Raw genomic sequence first — 20,289 nt, 5'->3', positions numbered from 1 at the left:
GGGTGGGGTGGGGGAGTTCTTGAGTGTGCCTGTGTTTCTCCTGGATTCCAATTAGAAGTGGCGTAGCTACAATGGGAACATCCAGGGATAAACACCCCAGGCGGCCCCCATTGAGTCACAGGGGCGGGGGGACAGAAAATCACCCCCACACTTCTGGCCTGGCTGGGCCTGGGCATGACATGCGTGCACCACCCAGGCAGGCCTCGGCCCATCAGCCTGGTGGGCTGTGGGCGTGCTCCAGATGCGGCCCAAAGGGTGGCCCAAGCCTCCAGGTGCCATTCCACACCACAGCAGCGCACACTGCGCTGCCCCCTCTGGCCCAGCGCCATTTTGTTCTGGGTACCATTCCCCCCCCATGCCCTTGCAAATGAGGCCTGTTTGATGCCTGGTGTACAGAGTGTGGCCCATTCATGCCTCAAGGATGTCCTGGGGAAGGGTTGTGGCCCAGTGGAGACCTGTTGAGTAGATGCAGCTGACTTTGGTGGGTCAGGGGACTGTTGGTTTGGGACAGCTTTTAGGAAACCCCATCTGTTCAGTTTCTTCTTCTCATAGAAGAATGACCAATGGAGAACCCCAACATTCTTTGGAGCACAGTTTGAAAACGACTAAAATAATAACCTGAAGTGCATAACCCTCTGAAGATGTTCTTATTACTTCGGTTCATGAGACAATGACACCAAACAGGCCAGCTAGACTATCCAAGTTGAATCAACAGGATTTGATACATTTTGGGCTGCCCCGCCTGGTGGTCCATCCTGCCCCCTCATGTGCCCAGCATATCTGCACACTTGGTGCATTCATCCACGCCTTCGACCCATTTTTGCCTGTGAGAACTGCTGTGCGCGTCACTTGCAGTCACAGCAGCTGAGCAGTGGTCTGGTGCTATGGACAATCCTGGGCACATTTCCCAAACTTGCTGAATAGAGCAATACACAGAGCCCAGAAATACATGAAGCCAGGTGGCGCATGTGTTTTCACTTTGTTTGAGTGCAAACAGCAGCACATGGCATAGTGTCTCACAGCTCCTCATCCCTCTTGTACCTCATCCCTGTTGTACTGCCCACATTTACTATGATGTAGTAGCAGCCCCAGAGTCCTGGTGCTACTCCTGAGCATGGCTGCTGCTGCTTCTTTCCTCTTAGTTGACTTGACCTGCACCCCTTCTGGAACCTCTCCTCCTTTTCCCCTTTGATTTGCCCCAAAGATCTTGCAGTAAGGAATGACCTGACTGTGAGGGAACATTGCTTGACTCTATCCCACATAAATCAGTATATAGTTGTTTATCTTCAGCTTCATTAGAGCACCCGTTGGTTATGCCCGTCTTTCCGTTCACCCCCATCCCCCACACTCAGGGGGTGGGGCTCGGGCATGGCTCTGCGCTCCTGCATGTCACATGGAGGGTGCTCAGCGCCCCCCCCCCCCCGCACATGCGCTACACCACTGACTGTGTGCAGAACATCTGCATTCTTGGGTCATTCAAGTGAAATCGAAGGTCTCCACGGGTTAGTGCTACTGAATGTTTGCAAGGCAATCCGTGTGTTTTATGTCCAAGTGTGCCATTTATAAGAGAAGGTATGTGTTTTGTGCTCAGCGTCAGTTCTTGAGTACAGTATATAACTTGCAAAGTAGTACTGAGTAATTAACTGGCAAGAACAGCCTCAATTTCCATTAGATAATTCTCATACCTAGAAACAGTAATTCTAATGTGGCACTTACTTCACTTATCCAGCAAATGTAAATTACAGCTTGAAAATCTCACCAAGTAAATCAGATTCCTGAAATTCCATATTTTGTTACAAAGAGAATTACTGAAGAACATGGGAAACCCTTTGCTTGCAGATAATAATTCTTTAGCTTTACATATATCAGTGTCCTCATTTGGATTCTCTGTAGTCTCGAGTCAACACCTGCTCAATGCCATGGGAATTTTATTATTTTCCCAGGAATAGTTTTCTGTGGCAGAAGGGAGCCTGCAGCCCAGGCTCAAGTGGCGTGATAGTCAAATCTGCTTTATTTTCCCCACATTGTTTCCCCGCTCCACCGGATCAGGTTAATAAATTCCACTGCAAAGGCTGGTAACTGTAGAGTCAAGAAGCTGTGAACCCTCATCCCTTGCCAGCAGGAAACCTTCAGCCTACACCTGCTGTGTGGCACATGCTAGTTGCAGCAGTGACCCTTGCTTGGATCACAGACGTCATTCCCGAGCCCTCTTCCTCACCTGGGTGTCTTTGCCAGTGAGGTTTGGGCATTCCTTGCTTAGCAGATTGTTCCTTCTTTCATTATACTAGTTTCAGAAATAAAACAGACTCCAAGTAATGGCTCTAGACTCTAGAGGGTAAGCTGAGAGGATTTGTAACAATTTAATCCATGTTGTCAGAGATATGGAAATACTCTCTTGCTCATGGGATGCTTGCCAGAACAGTTTAACTTTGCCTGACTTCCCATTTTCATCTCCCCGCTACTTGGTAGACAATGCGCTGTCACTTTCTGTGGTCCCAGATGGCATCTCTGCATTTCTAACAGACAGCCATTGGCAAATGGGAGCTAGACTAGCACTCAAACATGGCTGCATTTCGAAACTCAGTTGACACATTTAAGCTTTGCTGTATCCTCCCAGAATGTACTGAAAATATTTGCATGCAACCAACAGAACTTGCAAGTGGCAGTGTTTCAAAAGTTGACATTTGTGATGGCAGATGGAATAGGCAAAGAATTTGCCTATGACTGTATGGAACCGTCTCCTTTCTGCTGCAGGGATTTTTAATTGGAATCATGGAAGAAGAAGAAGAAGAAGAAGAAGAAGAAGAAGAAGAAGAAGAAGAAGAAGAAGAAGAAGAAGAAGAAGAAGAAGAAGAAGAAGGGAGGAGGAGGAGGAGGAGGAGGAGGTTGGATTTATACCCCACCTTTCTCTCCTGTAAGGAGACTCAAGGTGGTTTACAAGCTCCTTTCCCTTCCTCTCCCCACAACAGACACCTTGTGAGGCAGGTGGGGCTGAGAGAGTTCCGAAGAACTGTGACTAGCCCAAGGTCACCCAGCAGGAATGTAGGAATGTGGAAACACATCTGGTTCACCAAACAAACCTCTGCCACTCAGGTGGAGGAGCAGGGAATCAAACCCTGTTCTTCAGATTAGAATCCAGCTGCTGTTAACCACTACACCATTAGTTGCTAAGCAGCTCCTATACATGTACTTACATAGTCTACTTATGTTGGTCTCCCAGAGTATGCAACAGCATATTCCTGTTTTTGGACTGGGTTACCTACTCTTGTTTCCAGAGTGGCACCAATACATCCTATGGTAAGAACCTCCTGAAAGCAAAGACCTTATTTTTCTTTTAAGCTGTTCTTTCAGGGTGCTTCAGACAATGCTGACAACTCAAGAATTATTTAATCGTCTTCCTGACTTATCTGTATATATAAAAAGCTAACAGTGACTTTGTTAGTCATGCCCTAACATCGAAACTGCTGGACGGATTGCCCCCAAATTTTCACATGACGTTCTTCCCTGTTGCGGGCAGGCAATCGCTGAAAGTCCATACCTGAGCCAGGTAAAACGTCTTTTTCCTGGTGTACCAGGCCATGAAGCTGGCTGTGTTTAACTATCACCCTTAGAATGTTCGTGCAGCATGTCTGTGGCCTGAGGGGTTGGTATGCCCTCAAAATGTTCGCGCAGATGGCCAGAGATGAGCAGTGAAAACAGTAAATAGGTAATACTGTTAGGTAATACGAATGGAAGTGAAACACATACACACTTTGCCATGTGAGATGTCAGGTGGGGGTCCCGCCTCACACGCAGGTAACTTTCACTCTCTGTGCTTCACCCACTGCTACCACACAACACACATACATTCATACACATCCAGCTCATCCTCAAACACCTCACTCTGCCCTCCCTCACATCCAACCACCACATCCAGCACTTCCTCACCCATATTCGCCACAGCTCTCTTTTACTAAAAGCGAGCTGGAGTTTGCCTTTTTCTTCTAAGAAAATCCGTGGGGTGGGGGGCGAACAAACACTACCGGCTCCGCTTCTTTTGCACATGGTCCTTTAAGAACCCAGGGAGCTGGCCTCGATCTGAACGCCTCACCCCCCTGCCTCTGCTGCCTGACTGGGATAGCCTCCTTGCCCCAGTTCTGCCTTACCCAAGCCAGGACTGTGCATGTCAACCACCCTCATGGACAGCAGGATTCGCACTCTGGACAGTTCCGTTGTGGAATGGAAAGGGTTACCTTATACTAAAAAAACAAGACACCACCATATAACAATGTGAATTGAAAAGAGAAAGAGGGATTCCATTTGACCACCCCAGAAGGCTATGCTGGGGATCATTGGACCTGCATGGACGTCTGTGTGGGTTGCGGACTGTGATGAGAAGGACAATTGCCACAGCAACGCGTGGCCGGGCCCCGCTAGTGTTGAAATATAGAATGTTTGTGCTTCCAACTGTTGGTAGATGAGGCTATGATGTCACTTCCCTCCTTTCTCACACTCTTCTTGCCTAATATTGGGCAATATCCACTAATGCATATCCAATCACCCATTGTTAGACAAATAGCTCATAAACAAAAACCAGGAATAACAAACTATTTTAGAAGTCCTGTGAAAGTTTTCTTCTGCAATGTGTTGCCGATTAAATTATCAAAACCCTTTTAATTAATTTAAAAGGTGCTTTTAATAAATTGGGTGGCAGATTTGTTTTTTTTAAAGTCTAAATTATTTCACATTGTACCAGGTTGCCAACCAGCAATTAATATGGTCAGAACAGCCTTGTTGGGTTGAACTCAGAGTCCTCGCCTAGAATACTGTTTTTAAGAGGAGGAAGCTCTCCCACAGGGCATGAAGAGAAGAGATTTGTTCCTTGCCTTCCAGGAACCTGAATTCAGAGATAAACTGGCTAATAGCTATCGATGGACCTCTCTTCCACAAATTTGTCTGGTCCCCTTTAAAGGCCATTGGCCGTCAGCACATCCTGTGATGATGAATCCCGCAACACAAATTGCTTCATGTTGTCTGAAGAAGTGGTGCTTTTTGACGGTCCTGAACATACAGCCCATCTGCTCCATTGAGTGTCCACACATTCTAATATTTTGCTGTAGAATTTCTCATGTATCATGCCCTGCTCTTACACAATGAGAGACCCGACTAGAGCTTCTCAGGATTGGATTTGGCTCTTTTGCTGGCAGAAAAGGAAACAGGTGTGCATTTTTGTGCAGCTGTTCCAAAGAGCAGGATATGCACCTGTTGTCTGTTGGTTGTGCAAATGTTCCTTTTTGGCAGAGGGGGGCACATACGTTCAAATAATTCATCAGTGCAGCAGGCCAATTATCCTTGGCCATTATGCTTAAAGAATTGACTGGACTTCATTAGCACCTGCCTTACTGTCCATAGCAGATGCCATAAGCTGTTGAGGAAGCATGCCTGTAACACTTTTGTAACAAATCCATCTCTCTCAGCCATAGCAAGGGGCGGGGAGGGGGGGATCATAGCTGGTCACATCTTAGCTTAGGCATATGATTGTTAGTTGTGAAAGTGGAAAATGCATTTTATTAGGAGATTTGTGTGGTGCAAAGTTCCCAGACTGAATTTTTGAAAGTTTTCTTCTCACCAACTGAGGAGAGGCAGGGAGGGGAAAGTCAACTGCTTTCAAGTATTGCCCAAGCAAGTACCAACCATCAAAGCTTTGGAAATGCTAATGGCAATGGAATGGTCGCATCATACGTGGATTTTAACACCTAAAAGGGACACAGAGACTTGGGTTGGGGATTGTATTTTATTGGAGATTTCAGGAAAGAGAGCTTCTGACCCACAAGTACAGAGGAGATAGAACCCCTCAGTATAGAGGGAGAGAGTCCATTTCTGCAAGGTCCATTCAGGACAAAGGGACTTTAATACTTGAGCTCCAACTGATGACTACCATTGCCAGATGGAGCAGAAACAGTGGTGGCTGCTTGGATAAATGGGAGGCTTTTCGACCACTGCAACGTCTAAGTTAGAGGGCCTGCCTTAGAATAAGATCAGCTAGGGCATGTATTCCATACTCAATCTGTTGCTGTGTAGAGAGTATGTGTGTGGAACTTCTAATTTTTAAAAACTATTTGCAATACTGGCAGTTGTTCACTGTACCTCTGCCATTCAAATATGCTACTCAAAATGGGCACCAGGGGCAAAGGGACAGTGAAGTGACAAAATAAGTATTTTCCCAGGAGTGTGCCAGAGGGTAAGCCACCTGTGAGGTCACCAGGAAACTCAGGCACGAGGTGGAGCCTCGTGGAGCCAACAGAGAAAGGAGAGCTGGCAGTGCTGAGTCTCTGACAGATAACTCTGAAAGTGACAAGTTGGTGGCACCAATTCCAAAAGAACGAGAGAAAGCTCCTCCAACAGCTGGGGCAGGCCAGGACAGCAGTGAAGCCTCTGGCAGCTGGTGGTGACCAGTGGCCTCAGAGGGTTGAATGGAGCAGCATTCACAGGACAGAGGGGATATTCTGCCACAGCGGGTAAATTAGGTGGGGGTGGGTGAAGAGAAGGAGGTGCTAGAACGCTTTATGGCTCTCTTGGACTGGGGAGTAGGGAGACTTGCATGGGATGAGTTCAAAATGAGGATAAGGGTTGGGGTCCCCTGAGTGGTTCAGGTGGGCATTGGGGATTGTGGACAATGGGTAGAATAGCAAATTGAGGGAGTGGTTTAGAATGGGCCTGTTAGCGAGTGTTTGCATTCATCTGAGTTTGCCGTCCCCTTTGTATGATTGTGTGCAGTAGCTCAAAGTAACCTGTAAATGGCATTTTCCACCTAGTACTGTAAAAACATTTTTTCTTTCCTGATCCTCATGTGGAGACAGCCACAGGACCCGCTGCTTTTTTTAAAAAAATAGTCACATTAGCAAGAACTGCCTGGAACAAAGGGGTGCTTTGCTTAAAAGAAAGAGCCCCTCAAAATGTCAGACTAAGAAAAATGTGTTGCTTGCTCCCAGTTTCAACAATCACAAATGGGTATAATAGTAATATAGAGATTGTTTCCTGTTTTGTGCTCACAACTTTGTTCCTTTCCAGGACCGCAGACCTTTTTGGCTGCATTCCAGCCATTCTATTTGTATTTGTATTTTGATTTATACCCCTAAAAGTCCCCTGCTTTAGATAGAGCAAATTGGGGGGGGGGGGTTTGCAGAAGCCCCAAGACCCACTCTGTTAATAAAACACTGAGTATTCAGTCACAAAAGGCCTGCGTGAAGCAGCAGAATCAATTAACTGATGACCCCCTCTAGGTTAAGGACATAACAGAGCTATAAATGACAAAAATTCCAGTTCTGTTCATCACTCTGAGCTTTTTCTATACCTAAAGAATGAACCTGCCAGGCATACAAGAGGACTGGAATCTAGGATCCGAGTGGGCCCCAGAATTCAAAAAGGATATGAGAAGAGCAAATGGAATAGCTAGTCTGTGAAATTAGATCCGACCTGCCTTGGTGACAAACGAACTCCCGGACAGATTGGAGGGCTCTCTACTGCCTGACTTGTTTGGCTGCTGAAAGGGAACGGGAAGGGCAATGGGGAAACCATGGTGGCAGATCTCTCCTGCCAAAAGCAGTGGCAATGAGAGAGAGGAAGGGGGTGGGCGGGCGGGAGCGGAAGTTATATATCAGATGACTTACTATATTCTGATCTGCTTGAGCCAAGTTTGATCTATCAGTGCACCAGGAACGGGCTTATTTGCTTTGTGTTGTTTGTTTACTTGTTTGTTTGTTTGTCTTCTAGGCTGCCCTTCCCTAAATGGGCTCAGGGCAGCTGACGAGGAAGTTGTCCATCATAGACATCGGTCCATTAGGCACAACACAAATAAGACTCTGCCACAATAGCCTCTTCCTATTTTTTTGTCCAAAACAGCATGGACAAAAAAGGCATCAGAGGAGAAACTGTTACAGCCTCTCGACGGTTTCCTCCGCTGCTGGTTGCCTGACATTTTGTGCTGCAGGAATTCTCTGTGCGCATAGTTATGTGATGAAGGTTTGCTCTGCAGTCTCCGATTCTGGGCATCTTTTCGGCCTGGGAAGTAAATGGCTGTACTCAGCTTGTCCTGTCAACTCCAGCAATGTAAAATTTCCCCTTTTTATTTTCAATGAACTGTCTTTGAAGCTATGCAGACACAATTGCAGAAGCACGGCCAATTTTCATACCATGTCTGTGTAGTTCATTGAAAATAAAAATGGGAACACTATATATTGCCAGAATTGGCAGGATGGGCAGAATGCAGTCATGTACTTTTCGAGCTGAAAAGGCACCCAGGATTGGAGCCTGCAGCGCAAATGTCCATGGTAACCTTCACCAAATAGTTGTGCGCAGGGAGAATCCCTGCAGCACAAAATGTCAGGAGCCAGCAATGGCGGAAACTGTTAACAGACTTTAATGGTTGGACTGGGAAAAGAAGACGTCTCCTCAGCTCTTGAGTTAGCAAAAGAGGACAGCAGATGATTTTAGGGGGAAAAGTCCACATTTTAGTCACGAGTGACTTTAGTCACTTTAGTGGCGGGCAAGCCAGGTATTAAGTCCATGGAGATGACCTGCCAGGGGGCCTCTGGCGTTTCTAGAGTCTTTGCCATGGCACCCACAGCACGCCCCTCCACATCGGCTGCCACATCTTTACGCAGCGTGTGCCACCAAAACTGCCGTCACATCGGGTGCAGAGTCTTCACAAACCCAAAATGACCTGCTGCCTTAACATTGTGGCAACCCTGCAAGACTTTCGGCCAGAGAACTGAGGGAACGTACAATCTGCAGTGCTGCCACCAAATCCATCCTTGCAGGACGCCAACTCTGGGTCAGTGACCACCTCAGCCTCTTCCCCTGAACCCAGTGGCATAGCTACCACTGGGTGGGGTGAGGACAGGCGCCACGGGCGGATGCCTTTGGGGTTACATGGGGGGCAGAAAATCACCCCCACCCCCTCCTCCTTCCCCCCTCACCTCACCCTGCCAGGCTCTGCTGCCAGCTAAGGTAAGTGGGGCATGGGGTGGTGGCGCAGGGCCCATTGTGGGAGGGAGGCGGAAAACCCGGAGTCTGCCCCAAGCTCCGTTTTCCCTAGCTATGTCCCTGCCTGAACCCCTTTAGTCTGACTGCGGGTGGTAACAGCCAGCCCCAAACGAGTGAGGGTGAACACAGTAAACACAGGAAGCAGTTCGTGGCTCTTCCTGAACTGGAGGTGGCAGCAACCAGGAGAGGACACCAGCCAGAGAATTCTTCTTCCCCAGGAAGAAATGGAATGTGAATTCAAACTCTGGCACAGTGGTCACGGCTCGCTTCAATTGATCAAACGGTAGGAATGGCCGAAGCTTGGAATGGGCTTATATTTGAAAAAAATATTTATTTATTGTAGAAGGTAGACCAGGAATATTGTTTTTAAGATGCAAAACTGAAAACCAAGACCACAATCCAGCTTTTATTAGAATCAAGATTCTGCCTGAAGAAGAGTTCTGAAGAACTTGAAACCTTCCAAACTATTCTGCATCATTTGTTTGGTTCTAATAAATGATATTAGCTGGATTGATGGATCAATTTATTATTTTTGTTTGTAGTCCAGCTTTCTCACTGGAACTCAGCATCAGAGGAGCAGGCCGGTTATATCAGGTGCTGCGGCAGACAGGCAAGGAAACGGTGCTGCAGTCGCTTTGCTTGTGGGCTTCCTCAAAGAAGAGGAGGAGGAGTTTGGATTTATACCCCACATTTCTCTCCTGTAAGGAGACTCAAGGTGGTTTACAAGCTCCTTTCCCTTCCTCTCCCCACAACAGACACCTTGTGAGGCAGGTGGGGCTGAGAGAGTTCCGAAGAACTGTGACTAGCCCAAAGCCACCCAGCAGGAATGTAGGAGTGTGGAAATACATCTGGTTCACCAGATAAGACTCTGCCACTCAGGTGGAGGAGTGGGGAATCAAACCCAGTTCTCCAGATTAGAATCTACCTGCTGTTAACCACTATACCATGCTGGCTTTCTTGAGGCAGCTGGTTGGCCACGGTGTGAACATACTGCGGACTTGATGGGCTCTGGTCTGATGCAGCAGGGCTGTTCTTATGTTCTTTACCAAAGACAGATTACAAGTGTGATTAAAATGTTCAATCAGTAAGCAATTACAAAATTGGACAATTATCAGGCAATCAGTGAGTGATAATATTTGTGATAATCTTTGAATCTTACAGCAAAGACCCCTAGCAGGACATATACAGCAATTGGGCTGCAATTGTCGAACAGGGGAAAGAAGGAAGGAAAACAACATGCATCAATGCCTTGGTTTAGGGCAACAAGACAATAAGTGCAGGGAAGACTTTATCCTTCATAAAAGGTGCCTCTTGAGCTGAACCACAGCCTTGCTTCTCCTGGAAGAATACCCTGCCAGGCCATAACCACTGCCACCCACAAATCTGGCAGAGTTCCTCCTGCTAAAAGGATTAGGACTTCTAGCATACTTTGCTGCATCGCTCCACTGAATTGTTTTTAAAGAATTCTGTTTTCTTTCCCTATGCTAATCTCCCGCTAGATTGTCTCAAAGAATTCCTGGCAGGGCTTCTTCACCATCACTACAAAAAAAAAAAAAAGACCAGCAGTGTAGCGACCCACAGTTACTGTGTTTGCATTTGTAGAACAATGCTTAAGTTTTCATTCAATAAAATGCTCTTGTGGCAGCAAAGGACTCTGTTGTGTTTCCATCACATCTAGCAGCCTTTTAAATAACATTATTATTTGCATGTGCCTTGATTATTGGCTGAGCTACAAATAGCATACAAGGCTTTGCTGAGCAACAAGAGAAGCTGACAATCAATAACGGAACCGCTTTCTTTTGGCGTCACACAACTGAATAGCTTGCCATTGTCCTTCCCAGTAGTCTAAACTCTTTTCACCCCTGGAGCCCACCATGAAGTAAGAGAAGACCCCTCCCCCTTTAGAGAGTTCGATTTCTTTGACTATCTCTGCCTCTCTAACTCTGTCTTTACTCTTTCTGTCTTGCTCACCCTCCTCCCGTGTGTTACTTCTCTTTGACCAAGCTCCCGTGATTTTTACTTCTGCTCTGCCAGCACATAGTTTAAATGCCAATTCCACAACTGTAGGAAGCCAGACCCTTGTGGGAAGGGAGTCAAGGGAAAGGGTCCTCTCTGGATCAATCAACCTGACAGTTTATAAACATCAGCATTTGGCCATGGCGTAACTTAAAGCCATAGCCTGTTTCCGGATGTGTGATCCAAGTGATAAAGAATGACACAAGGAAAGTGCCGTATCAACAACTCACAAACTCTTCTGCTGCTCCCAAGATCAGATGAAAAGCTTGAGGTGGCCCCCTTGCATTTCAAAGTGATCGGACCAAACTTCTCTCAGCAACGTCAGATGGAGAAGGGCTCTTGCTCATCTCTTGGATAGCCTTCTTACTTGGCTTATACTGGTCACAAGGCCAGTGGTCCAGTTCCCTATAAAGTTCTCCAGCAGCCATCTGGCATGGCCCAATAACAGGCCAAGGACAGGAAGGGGTCGGGGACCACCTGGCTGTATTTCCTACTTGCTGTGGAAAGAAAAATTAAGGAAAATCTTATAAGGCAAATAAAGAAAAACAATGTTTGAAACAAGAAAACGGGCTGTTCATACCACGGATATGTCTGCCTTTCCCTTCCTCTTGCCTTCCTTGAAACTCCCCTCAGGAGGGTCAGGAATGATAGAGGAAGGGGATATGAAATCTGCAGAGGGAAGGACCATTGGCTGGAATGGCAAGACTGTGGGAGCGCTTTTCCACTCACAGATGGGGGCGGGAGGGGTGGTGGTGTCTGGATCCAAACCCAGCATAATGCTCCAGAAATGGATGCCCTTATGGTGCGGAGGCCTAGAACTTTATTTATTTGGACGTGTATGCCCTGCTCTTCTCCCCAGTGGGGAATCTAAAGTAGCTTGCAACAGTGTTCTCTTCTCCTGCATTTTATCCACTCAACAAACCTGAAGGAGTGACTGCCCAAAATCTCCCAGAAAAGGGATTTGAACCGAGATCTGACCTGATGATAAGCTCTTGGGTGAGTCTTCAAATGGTCTGAGAACAGCAGCGCAGTGTCCCAGAAGGCCTATCTCTCTCCTCTTCAGCACACAATGCTTTCCAAAATGCTGCTTTTGATTTACCTTCCAGGTGTGATACGGCTTAAGGCACAGCCAGAATGTGAGGCAGGTAAGAGGTAGCGATGAACATGCAGGCGTTCACAGTCACAAGTGAGTCATTGTTTGCAGCAAGATATTCATGAACTGGAGAGCAGAATGCCTGTGGACTTCAGAAGAGATTTGGTTTTGATATTTTCTCATAAATAAGTAGAAATTGGGGGAGGGGAAGGATGAGAGAAATCTTTTTTCAAAATAAAAGCCATAATAAATCTTGCTTGGAGTATGAATAAATCATTTTTGCCATACATAATTTATTGTTCTCAAATAACATGCTCAAGACCCAGAATGAAAGAAAACCGGAGGTGCACCAAGAAAGGCCATTTTTTGCCGCCTCAAGCTGATTTTGAGAGAACCGGGCCCTTTGACATAAGCAGGGAAGCCAACGCAGTCCTCGCATCCAAGGGAGGTAGTCGCATTGGGAGGGAAGCTGCAGTCCATACAGATGGTCCACATGTGTCAGCGATTAATGTCTTTTTGAAGGAAAGAAACATTTTTTCCTGAGAGGGAAGACCACTCAGATGGACTGTGGGACGTGGACCATAAATCAGTATTCTGCAGCCAGAAATCCAAGATTCTGCCCTGAAATGGAGCTGCTCACTTCTCGAGTTGTGGGTATTTCTTCTGCAGGAGGATTGACAGTGCCAAATATTTTTATTTTATTTTATTTACATTATTTATAGTCCACCTTTCCCACAGGGATTCAAGGTGGATTGTGCAGTCAGTGCAATTGACAGAATGGGACATTCAGTAACAATGCACTAGGACTGTAGAAGTCAGGAACCAACAAGAAGTCTAAAAGACAGAACTGAACTATTAGCATAGCTAATAGTACAACATATGAAATGGTGCAAATGTAACATCATTAGACAGTAGTGGAGGACATTAGAGGCTACAGGTTATGGATCATACTATTACTATCAAGTTCTCTTCCAGCATGGCCAATTGGCCATGCTGGAAGGGGCTGATGGGAATTGTAGTCCATAACATCTGGAGTGCCAAAGGTTCGCCACCACTGCAATAGGATCCTACCACAGTCGCTAATCATTTATCCAAGTCAGTTGGTAAAGCATTTTGTACTGTGCTACCCTATGACCTGTGCACAAAGGCCACTGGAATAATGCAGCTATAGAGCCTTCCTGAGTTGGAGCCTTCCTGGCCTCCTCAGGCAAGACACACACCATAAGGGGGGAGGCACAGTGGACAAGGTCACGTGGGGACAAACGCCCCTGTTCAGTCACGTGGGGGGCAGAAATCACCCCACACACCCCTCCCTCTTCCCTCCTTGGCTGGGCCTGGCCAAGATGTACGGGCAGCTCTCAATTTTGCCCATTTGGGCAGGTTGGCAGCTACAGAGGACCCTGCTCAGATGAGTGAAGTTGGCCTGGTGGAGAACAAGGGAAGTCAAGCAGATAAGAGGGACAAAAACCATGAAGGGCTTTGTATCTGAGAGCAGGGGCGTAACGAGGCAGCCCTGGGCAAACTGTAGCCCTGGGCAAAACCTGAGTTGGATGCCCCCCCCCCCCCCATGGGCGGCCACTCCACCACGACCAAATTTCTTTTTGCACCAGGACATTGGTGCCTGCAGGGGGTGCATTTTTAGACATATCAGCACCAAAATTTCAGCATATCATCAGGAGACTGTCCTTATGCTACTCCCCAAGTTTGGTGAGGTTTGGTTCAAGGAGTCCAAAGTTATGGACTCCCAAAGGGGGTGCCCCATCCCCCATTGTTTCCAATGGGAGCTAATAGGATATGGGGGCTACAGATTTGGAGGGCTGGTCCATAACTTTGGCCCCCCTGAACCAAACTGCACCAAACTGGGGGGGGGGGTGCCATCATCTCCAGATGATACCCTGAAATTTTGGTGCTGATACATCCAAAAAATGCACCCCTTTGCAGGAACATCCTAGAAATTTGCCAAAGAATCTTTGTTCTGCTTTTGAGTTTTCTGCATTGCTTGTCAATGGGGGTTGTGCAGAGCTTGGGGCACATTTCTGAAGGCACAGTCTCAAAACTTTCAGGGTATCATCAGGGGACTGCCCTAATGATACCCCCCAAGTTTGGTGCAGTTTGGTTCAGGGGGGCCAAAGTTATGGACCCTCAAAACTGTAGCCCCCATCTCCTATTAGCTCCTATATTGAAACAACAATGGGGATAGGGGCACTCTCTTGGGAGTCCATAACTTTGGACTCCCCCCCCTGAACCAAACCTCACCAAACTTGAGGGTAGCATAAGGACAGTCCCCTGATGATACGCTGAAATTTTGGTGCCGCTAGCCTAAAACCTGCGCCCCCTGCCGGCCAAGAAATGAAAACCACTAAAATACCCAAAAACGAACCCAGCATTTTGATGCCCCCCACAAGGTGATGCCTTGGGCAGCTGCCCACCTTGCCCAATGGGCATTACGCCAGTGTCTGAGAGCCAATTCCTTAAATTGAACCCCTGTAATAAATGGGCAGCTATGGAGCATCTCCAGAATGGGAGTACGAGATGGGAGTGCTTCCATCTAGCTTCCGATGGTAGCCAAGTGGCGGCATTCTGCACCAGCTGCAGTTTGCAATTTGATTTTCATGGGAGACCAGGGCAAAGTACGGTAGTCTGTTCTTCATGATACTGTGACATGGATCCAGGTGGCCAGATCAGCTGCATCAAGGTAAGGGGCCATCTGATGAGCTGCTAGACTGAACTGGGAGAGAGCATTTTTTGCAGCTTTGGCTTCAGTTGAGCCTCATAAATGTGGAGATCAAGGTCCTTCAAGACCTCCACTTTCCCAGCCAGCATTACCTCTGTCTTTTCAGAGTTTAGTTCCAATGTGTCCACTTTTAGTCAGCCAAGCAGCTGCTTAGGACCCTACTGCATCACCAGGAGATTTAGTTGATAATATATAATTGAGATAATATATAGTTGAGATTTAGTTGACAAGGTTCAAATCATTCCTCATGTATATAGAGCTGGGTATCATTACTGCATTGCTGACAGCCAGAGGCGTATCATTGGGAAATGGTGCCCAGAGACAAATTGTCTCTGGACACCCCCTCCACGTGCCTGGTGGGCGGGGCTCCCCCCCCCCCCCGGCTGCCATCATCCCTTGCTCCTGGCTGGACTAACAGCCGGCAGCTGGCAGTCCCTTCTGCCCTCCCCTCTGGGGAGGCCAGAGTCGACTGCCGTCCCTCGGCCACCAAGAGCTGCTTTTATAAGCACTGAGGCAGGGCTCAGGGGGGTCCACACTCCTGCCACACCCCTGTGGCATGGCCCCACCCCCAAGCCCCACCCCCAGCCTCAGTGTTTACAAAAGCAAGTCTCAGAGGCCGGGGGAAGGCAGTCACTTCTGGCCTCCCCGGACGGGAGGACAGAAGAGACTGCTGGCTGCAGAGTGAGGGGGCAGCAGCTGGGCGCCCTAGACCCTGCCCATGTCAATGATGATATGAGTGGGGTCGAGGGTGCCCGAAGATGACAAGGCAGCAGGACTTCTTGCTGCCTTGCCGTGTTCCTGGTCATGTGGGGGGATTTTGTGCCCCCCCCATGTGACCGGTTAGTGGCGCCTGAGGACAGAGGGTACCCCTCGTCCCTAGGCAAATACACCACTGCTGACAACCAAAATTGTGAATGATTTCATTTGGGGCTTTACATAGAGTTGAAAAGTATAGGGAATAGAACTGTGCCCTGTGTGGAACACCACAAGATAGGTCCCACACTGATGACAGTTGGTTTCCAGTGGCAACCCTTTGAGTCCTATCTATAAGTCCCGTTCAAGGTTCAAATCATTCCTCATGTAGAAGAGAAGAGCTGAATTTATACCCTGCTTTTTCCAACCTTTAATGACTCTTAAAGCAGCTTACAAACTCCTCCCCCGTAACAGACATCTTGTGAAGCAAGTGGGGCTGAGAGAGTTCTGAGAGAACTGTGACTGGCCCAAGGTCACCCAGTAGGCTGCTTGTGGAGGAGTGGGGAAACAAATCCAGTCCACCATATAAGAGTCCGCTGCTCATGTCAAGGAGAGGGGGATTGAATTCGGTTCTCTGGATCTTAATCACTACACCACAGTGGCTGTATTGGTTTCAAAGGATTGCTGTGGGAAGCAGCGGTCATCCATTACTCAAAGGCTAGAAGAGCAGCTAGAAAGGTGAGACGAAGTTCACCTGGGGTTTATTGAGACAGTGGGACGATCTGAAATGTATATCCACCTCCAGGAAAAAAAAGGCACTTTGCTCTCAGCGAGAGATTCCCGCTTGGCTTCCACTCTCCCCTCCTACATGTGATGCTCAGGACCTGAAATCTGCTTTTGAGAAAGGAAAAAATCCTGAGGGAAAATGCATGGCCTCCACAAGGCCTTTGGATCAAACCTCCACTTTGGAGGGGGATCAGGCCTTGGTCTTCCCCGCTGCACCATTGGCCTGGCCTGAAACAGCCCCAGGGACCTCGTGTTTGCCCCATTGGGGGGGGGGGGGAATCTGGCCCAGATTCTCAGCCCTGCGCTGCCTGCCACACCTCACAGGTGGGCCGAGTCTGGACTTCTCACACACATACAGAACGATTAGAGAAGCAGACCCTCGGCCCCGGGCCTCGCTTAACCCCAGGGGAGTGTCCGGAAAGGACCCCCTTCCCCATTCACTGTTAATGGCACACAGTGGTGACGGGTGGAGGGCAGGGAAGGGTGTGGCTCTTGCCTCTGGGAGTCCCAATTCGTGGCATTTCCTCACAGGAGTCTTTTCATTCCTGCCAAATTAACCCTCCTTGCTGAATGCGGAATGAAAGCTAGAAAGGAGGATCATCTCCATCGCTGACATGCAGCCCCCCCCCCAAAAGAGCAGCATTCGATTAATGCAGTTGGAAGCCAGCTGTCTGCTGAGGTGGCAGCTCAGCTTCTCCCTCCAGATGTTTCTGTCTTTATTGCGGAGTTTTGCTGATGGACTCCCTCCCCCCCCCCCTCCACTGCTGACTTCTTCCAGAGGGAAGTGCACTGGCTTTGGGAGGGGCTGGCACGCTAGTCACGGCCTCCGTCTCCACGGATGGTGAGGGCGTCACCTGCCCCCAAAGGCTCCTTTGCTCGTGGCAGGTCCCCAAGTGGTTCCCTGGACTCTGCGGCAGTGCAGCCTGTGGGCGAAAGTGGCCATTCCCCTGGAACCTCAGGAAAAGACAGGCTGTAAATGTTCCAATAAAGAAAGAAATAAAAGACTTGTGTATGGGCACATTTGCCTAGTGGCAAGAACAAGCCAGCCACAGAGCATAATGGAGGGGGTGCTTACACAGCTCAGTGGGTCCAATCCAGCCAAAGTGAGTCTCTTGAGGCCAGGACTTCCCAAAGGGTTCCGCACATGCTTTAAGGCAGTGGTGGCGAACCTTTGGCACTCCAGATGTTATGGACTACAATTCCCATCAGCCCCTGCCAGCATGGCCAATTGGAGAGCCAAAGGTTCGCCACCATGGCTTTAAGGAGTCAGACTTGAGGAGGATTTAATTTTGGCTGGATCGGGTCTTGTGTAAACAAGCTCATGTTGGTCCGTTTGCTTCCCTGTTTAATTTATTTGTGTGTGTACATTTCCAGGTCCAAACTGCTTTGCAGGAACGATCATCATCCCGGCTGGCATCGAAGTGAAAGTGGATGAATGCAACATCTGTCACTGTCACAACGGGGACTGGTGGAAACCCGCTCAGTGCTCCAAACGAGAGTGCCAGGGCAAGCCGGCGGCGTAGGGCCAAAGCGTGGTCCGGGTCCTGGCTTCTGTGTGGCACGTGTTGGACTTCTTGCCAGCTGCAATAGGGTCACCAGCAAAAACCTTTTAGAGTCAACAGGACTGGACATGTGACTAGCAGGCATGTTTGTTCTCTCTAGCCAAGAGAAGGCCTGCAGTGATTCATCTAACCTGCTTTGACGGTGCAGACGGACGTGTGGGTTTAGGGAAGGAACAACCCGCCATATGGCCTTCTCGGGTGGCTCCCCCACCCCACCCACAAAGCGGGAGCTCATCACATCAGTCGTCATGAATACCTCGTGTGTGTGTTTCTTTTTCTCGGAGCCAGGGTATTTGGGACGTGCGAGCGAAAGGAGGGGAGCTGAGAAAGGACGCTTGGTTGATCCATGGGAGAGGGCGCAGAGCCAGGAGAGGAAAACACCTTCCAGAAGAATGCGATGGAGGTCCCAGTGGTGGGGGCCCCTGCGAGCCATCTGTATAGGCTATGCTTTCTCCACCACGTGGGGACCCTACTGAGTAGAAGACACGGGCACCTTCGTCACGACGGCTGCACCCTCAACTAGCAGGCTAAAGAATCAGGCAGTGGGGCAGAGTGAACCTCCCCAGCCTTGGGAATGGACTGTTGAGCCTGAGAAAGCCAGTGCTTCAGGAGAGAGCCCACCCCCAGCACACATCAGATCCCTCTCCCCCCCCACCCCCCCACCCCGTTCCAATCGGGTTCTTTCTTTCCTCCACTCCCTTTTTCCCCCTGTAGGTTTTGCAAGGGAGAAGGGGGCGGGGAGGGGCTGCCCTTGGCAGGTGGGGCCTTCTGCACTGCCCAGCCTCTGCTTTGCTGCTAAGCCTGCAGGGGCTGCGTAAGGGGCCGAGGCAAGTGGTCTGAGGTGGGCGGAAAATGGACCTCCCTCCACCCCCTCTCCCGCCAGGCTCCAAGGCATCCGATCCCAGCCTAGAAACAGACAGACCTTAGGGGGATAACAGCTGTATGTATACAAATAGTTTGGCCCAACTATTTTCTATTTTCTATTTCTGAGGGGGTGAACTTCAGTGGGAAGTTCTATCTGACCAGCCTTGACAGCTGAAACCGCACGGCCGAGTCTGTTCCTGCTGGAGCTCAGATGTTATTTTCTGCCCTTTCTGGCAGTGGGGGCGTCATGCCTGCAGCTGGCCAGCTGTTGTGTGTGGGGAGCTGAGCTCAGTGCAGCCACTGGAATAATCCTTTGGGAACTAAATTAACTGAGGTCTTAACTGAGAAGTCACAGCTCCAAGCTCTCCAACATTACTCCCTGCACCATCAGATATTTTTAGGAGGCATCTCTGCTTAGGGATAATCCAAGTCATCTTCCTCAGAGATATCTTACGTAGAGGAGCCTTCGGTCCAATTCTTTAAAGTTCCGAAGCAGTTCTGTCTCCTTCTGCTTCCATGTCTTTCCCCCCAGCCACCAAACACTATCATGATCTAAAGTGTGCAATTTTAAAATTGTTCTTCCAATTGTATGTGTAAGATCCTGGGTGCAAGTCAGATCAAGAGCAAAGAACATACCAGAGGAGCCCGGTTTTTACCCTCTGGGAACCCGCTCTTCCTGGGTTTCTCCGTCTGCAGTAAAACCTTCCTGCCCAAGTAACTTTATCGACCAGTGAGGCAGAAAACTCCATTAGGAAATTCTGTCTAAGGAAATACATGAGGCTACTATTAAAATGACCATAGAATAGGGGTGGGAGGGGAAAGGATGCCAACCCCGTCACGCAAACCCCCCTCCAGACCTCCCAGGGCAGCCAAGCCAGAGAATGCCTCCAGTGCAGGCAGCAATAGGAACAGCTGTCACTAATGGCCCAGAGAAGCAGTGGCTTATCTGCACAGGGACGAGGGTACCCTCTGTCCCCAGGCACCACTAATCTGATCATGGGGGGGGGGCAACATTGGCCCCCCACGTGACCAGGAAGACAGCAAGGCAGCAGGAAGTCCTACTGCCTCGTCAACTTTGGGCGCCCTTGGCCCCACCCATGTCGTCATCGATGTGAGCAGGGCCAAGGAAGCTCAAGGACACCATCCCCCCAAGCCTCCCCCCGGCTCCCAGCTGGCAGCCGGCAGTCCCTTCTGCCCTCCCCTGTGGGGAGAGCAGATGCAACTGCAAGGCTCCGTCCTTGTCTCCTTACTTTGATAAGCACGGGGGTGGGGCTCGGGGGCGGGGCACTGGCTGCCAGCTGGGAGCCAGGAAGGGACCAGGAAGGAGGTGAGGTTTAGGGGCGGGGCCCCACCCCCCTAAGCCACACCCCCAGGCTTAGCAGGAGGGCACCTGGAGAATGGCTGCCTCTGGGCACCATTTCCCCCCCATACGCCTCTGCCAAGAAGTCTCAAGGGCCAAGGGCCTGGCTTCTCAAGGCGTCTGAGGGGGACTTTGCAGACCAGGACTGGCTCCCTTC

The 20,289-nt window shown here is 49.1% G+C and overlaps 1 protein-coding gene across 1 annotated transcript in view; it reads left to right on the top strand.

Annotated features, from left to right (window-relative positions):
• Positions 1-20,003, top strand: part of VWC2L (von Willebrand factor C domain containing 2 like) — a 115,231-nt gene extending 95,228 nt beyond the window's left edge. The window contains exon 4 of the mRNA XM_048484846.1: positions 17,721-20,003. Within this exon, the coding sequence (XP_048340803.1) occupies positions 17,721-17,869 (149 nt within the window). The 3' untranslated portion in view covers positions 17,870-20,003. The remainder of the gene's footprint in view (positions 1-17,720) is intronic.
• Positions 20,004-20,289: the final 286 nt, after the last annotated feature.

This window comes from Sphaerodactylus townsendi, linkage group LG02 (assembly GCF_021028975.2).
Source record: "Sphaerodactylus townsendi isolate TG3544 linkage group LG02, MPM_Stown_v2.3, whole genome shotgun sequence".
Classification (NCBI taxonomy): Eukaryota; Metazoa; Chordata; class Lepidosauria; order Squamata; family Sphaerodactylidae; genus Sphaerodactylus; species Sphaerodactylus townsendi.
The sequence above is the reverse complement of the archived record's forward strand: the minus strand, read 5'-3'. Positions and strand labels throughout refer to the sequence as shown.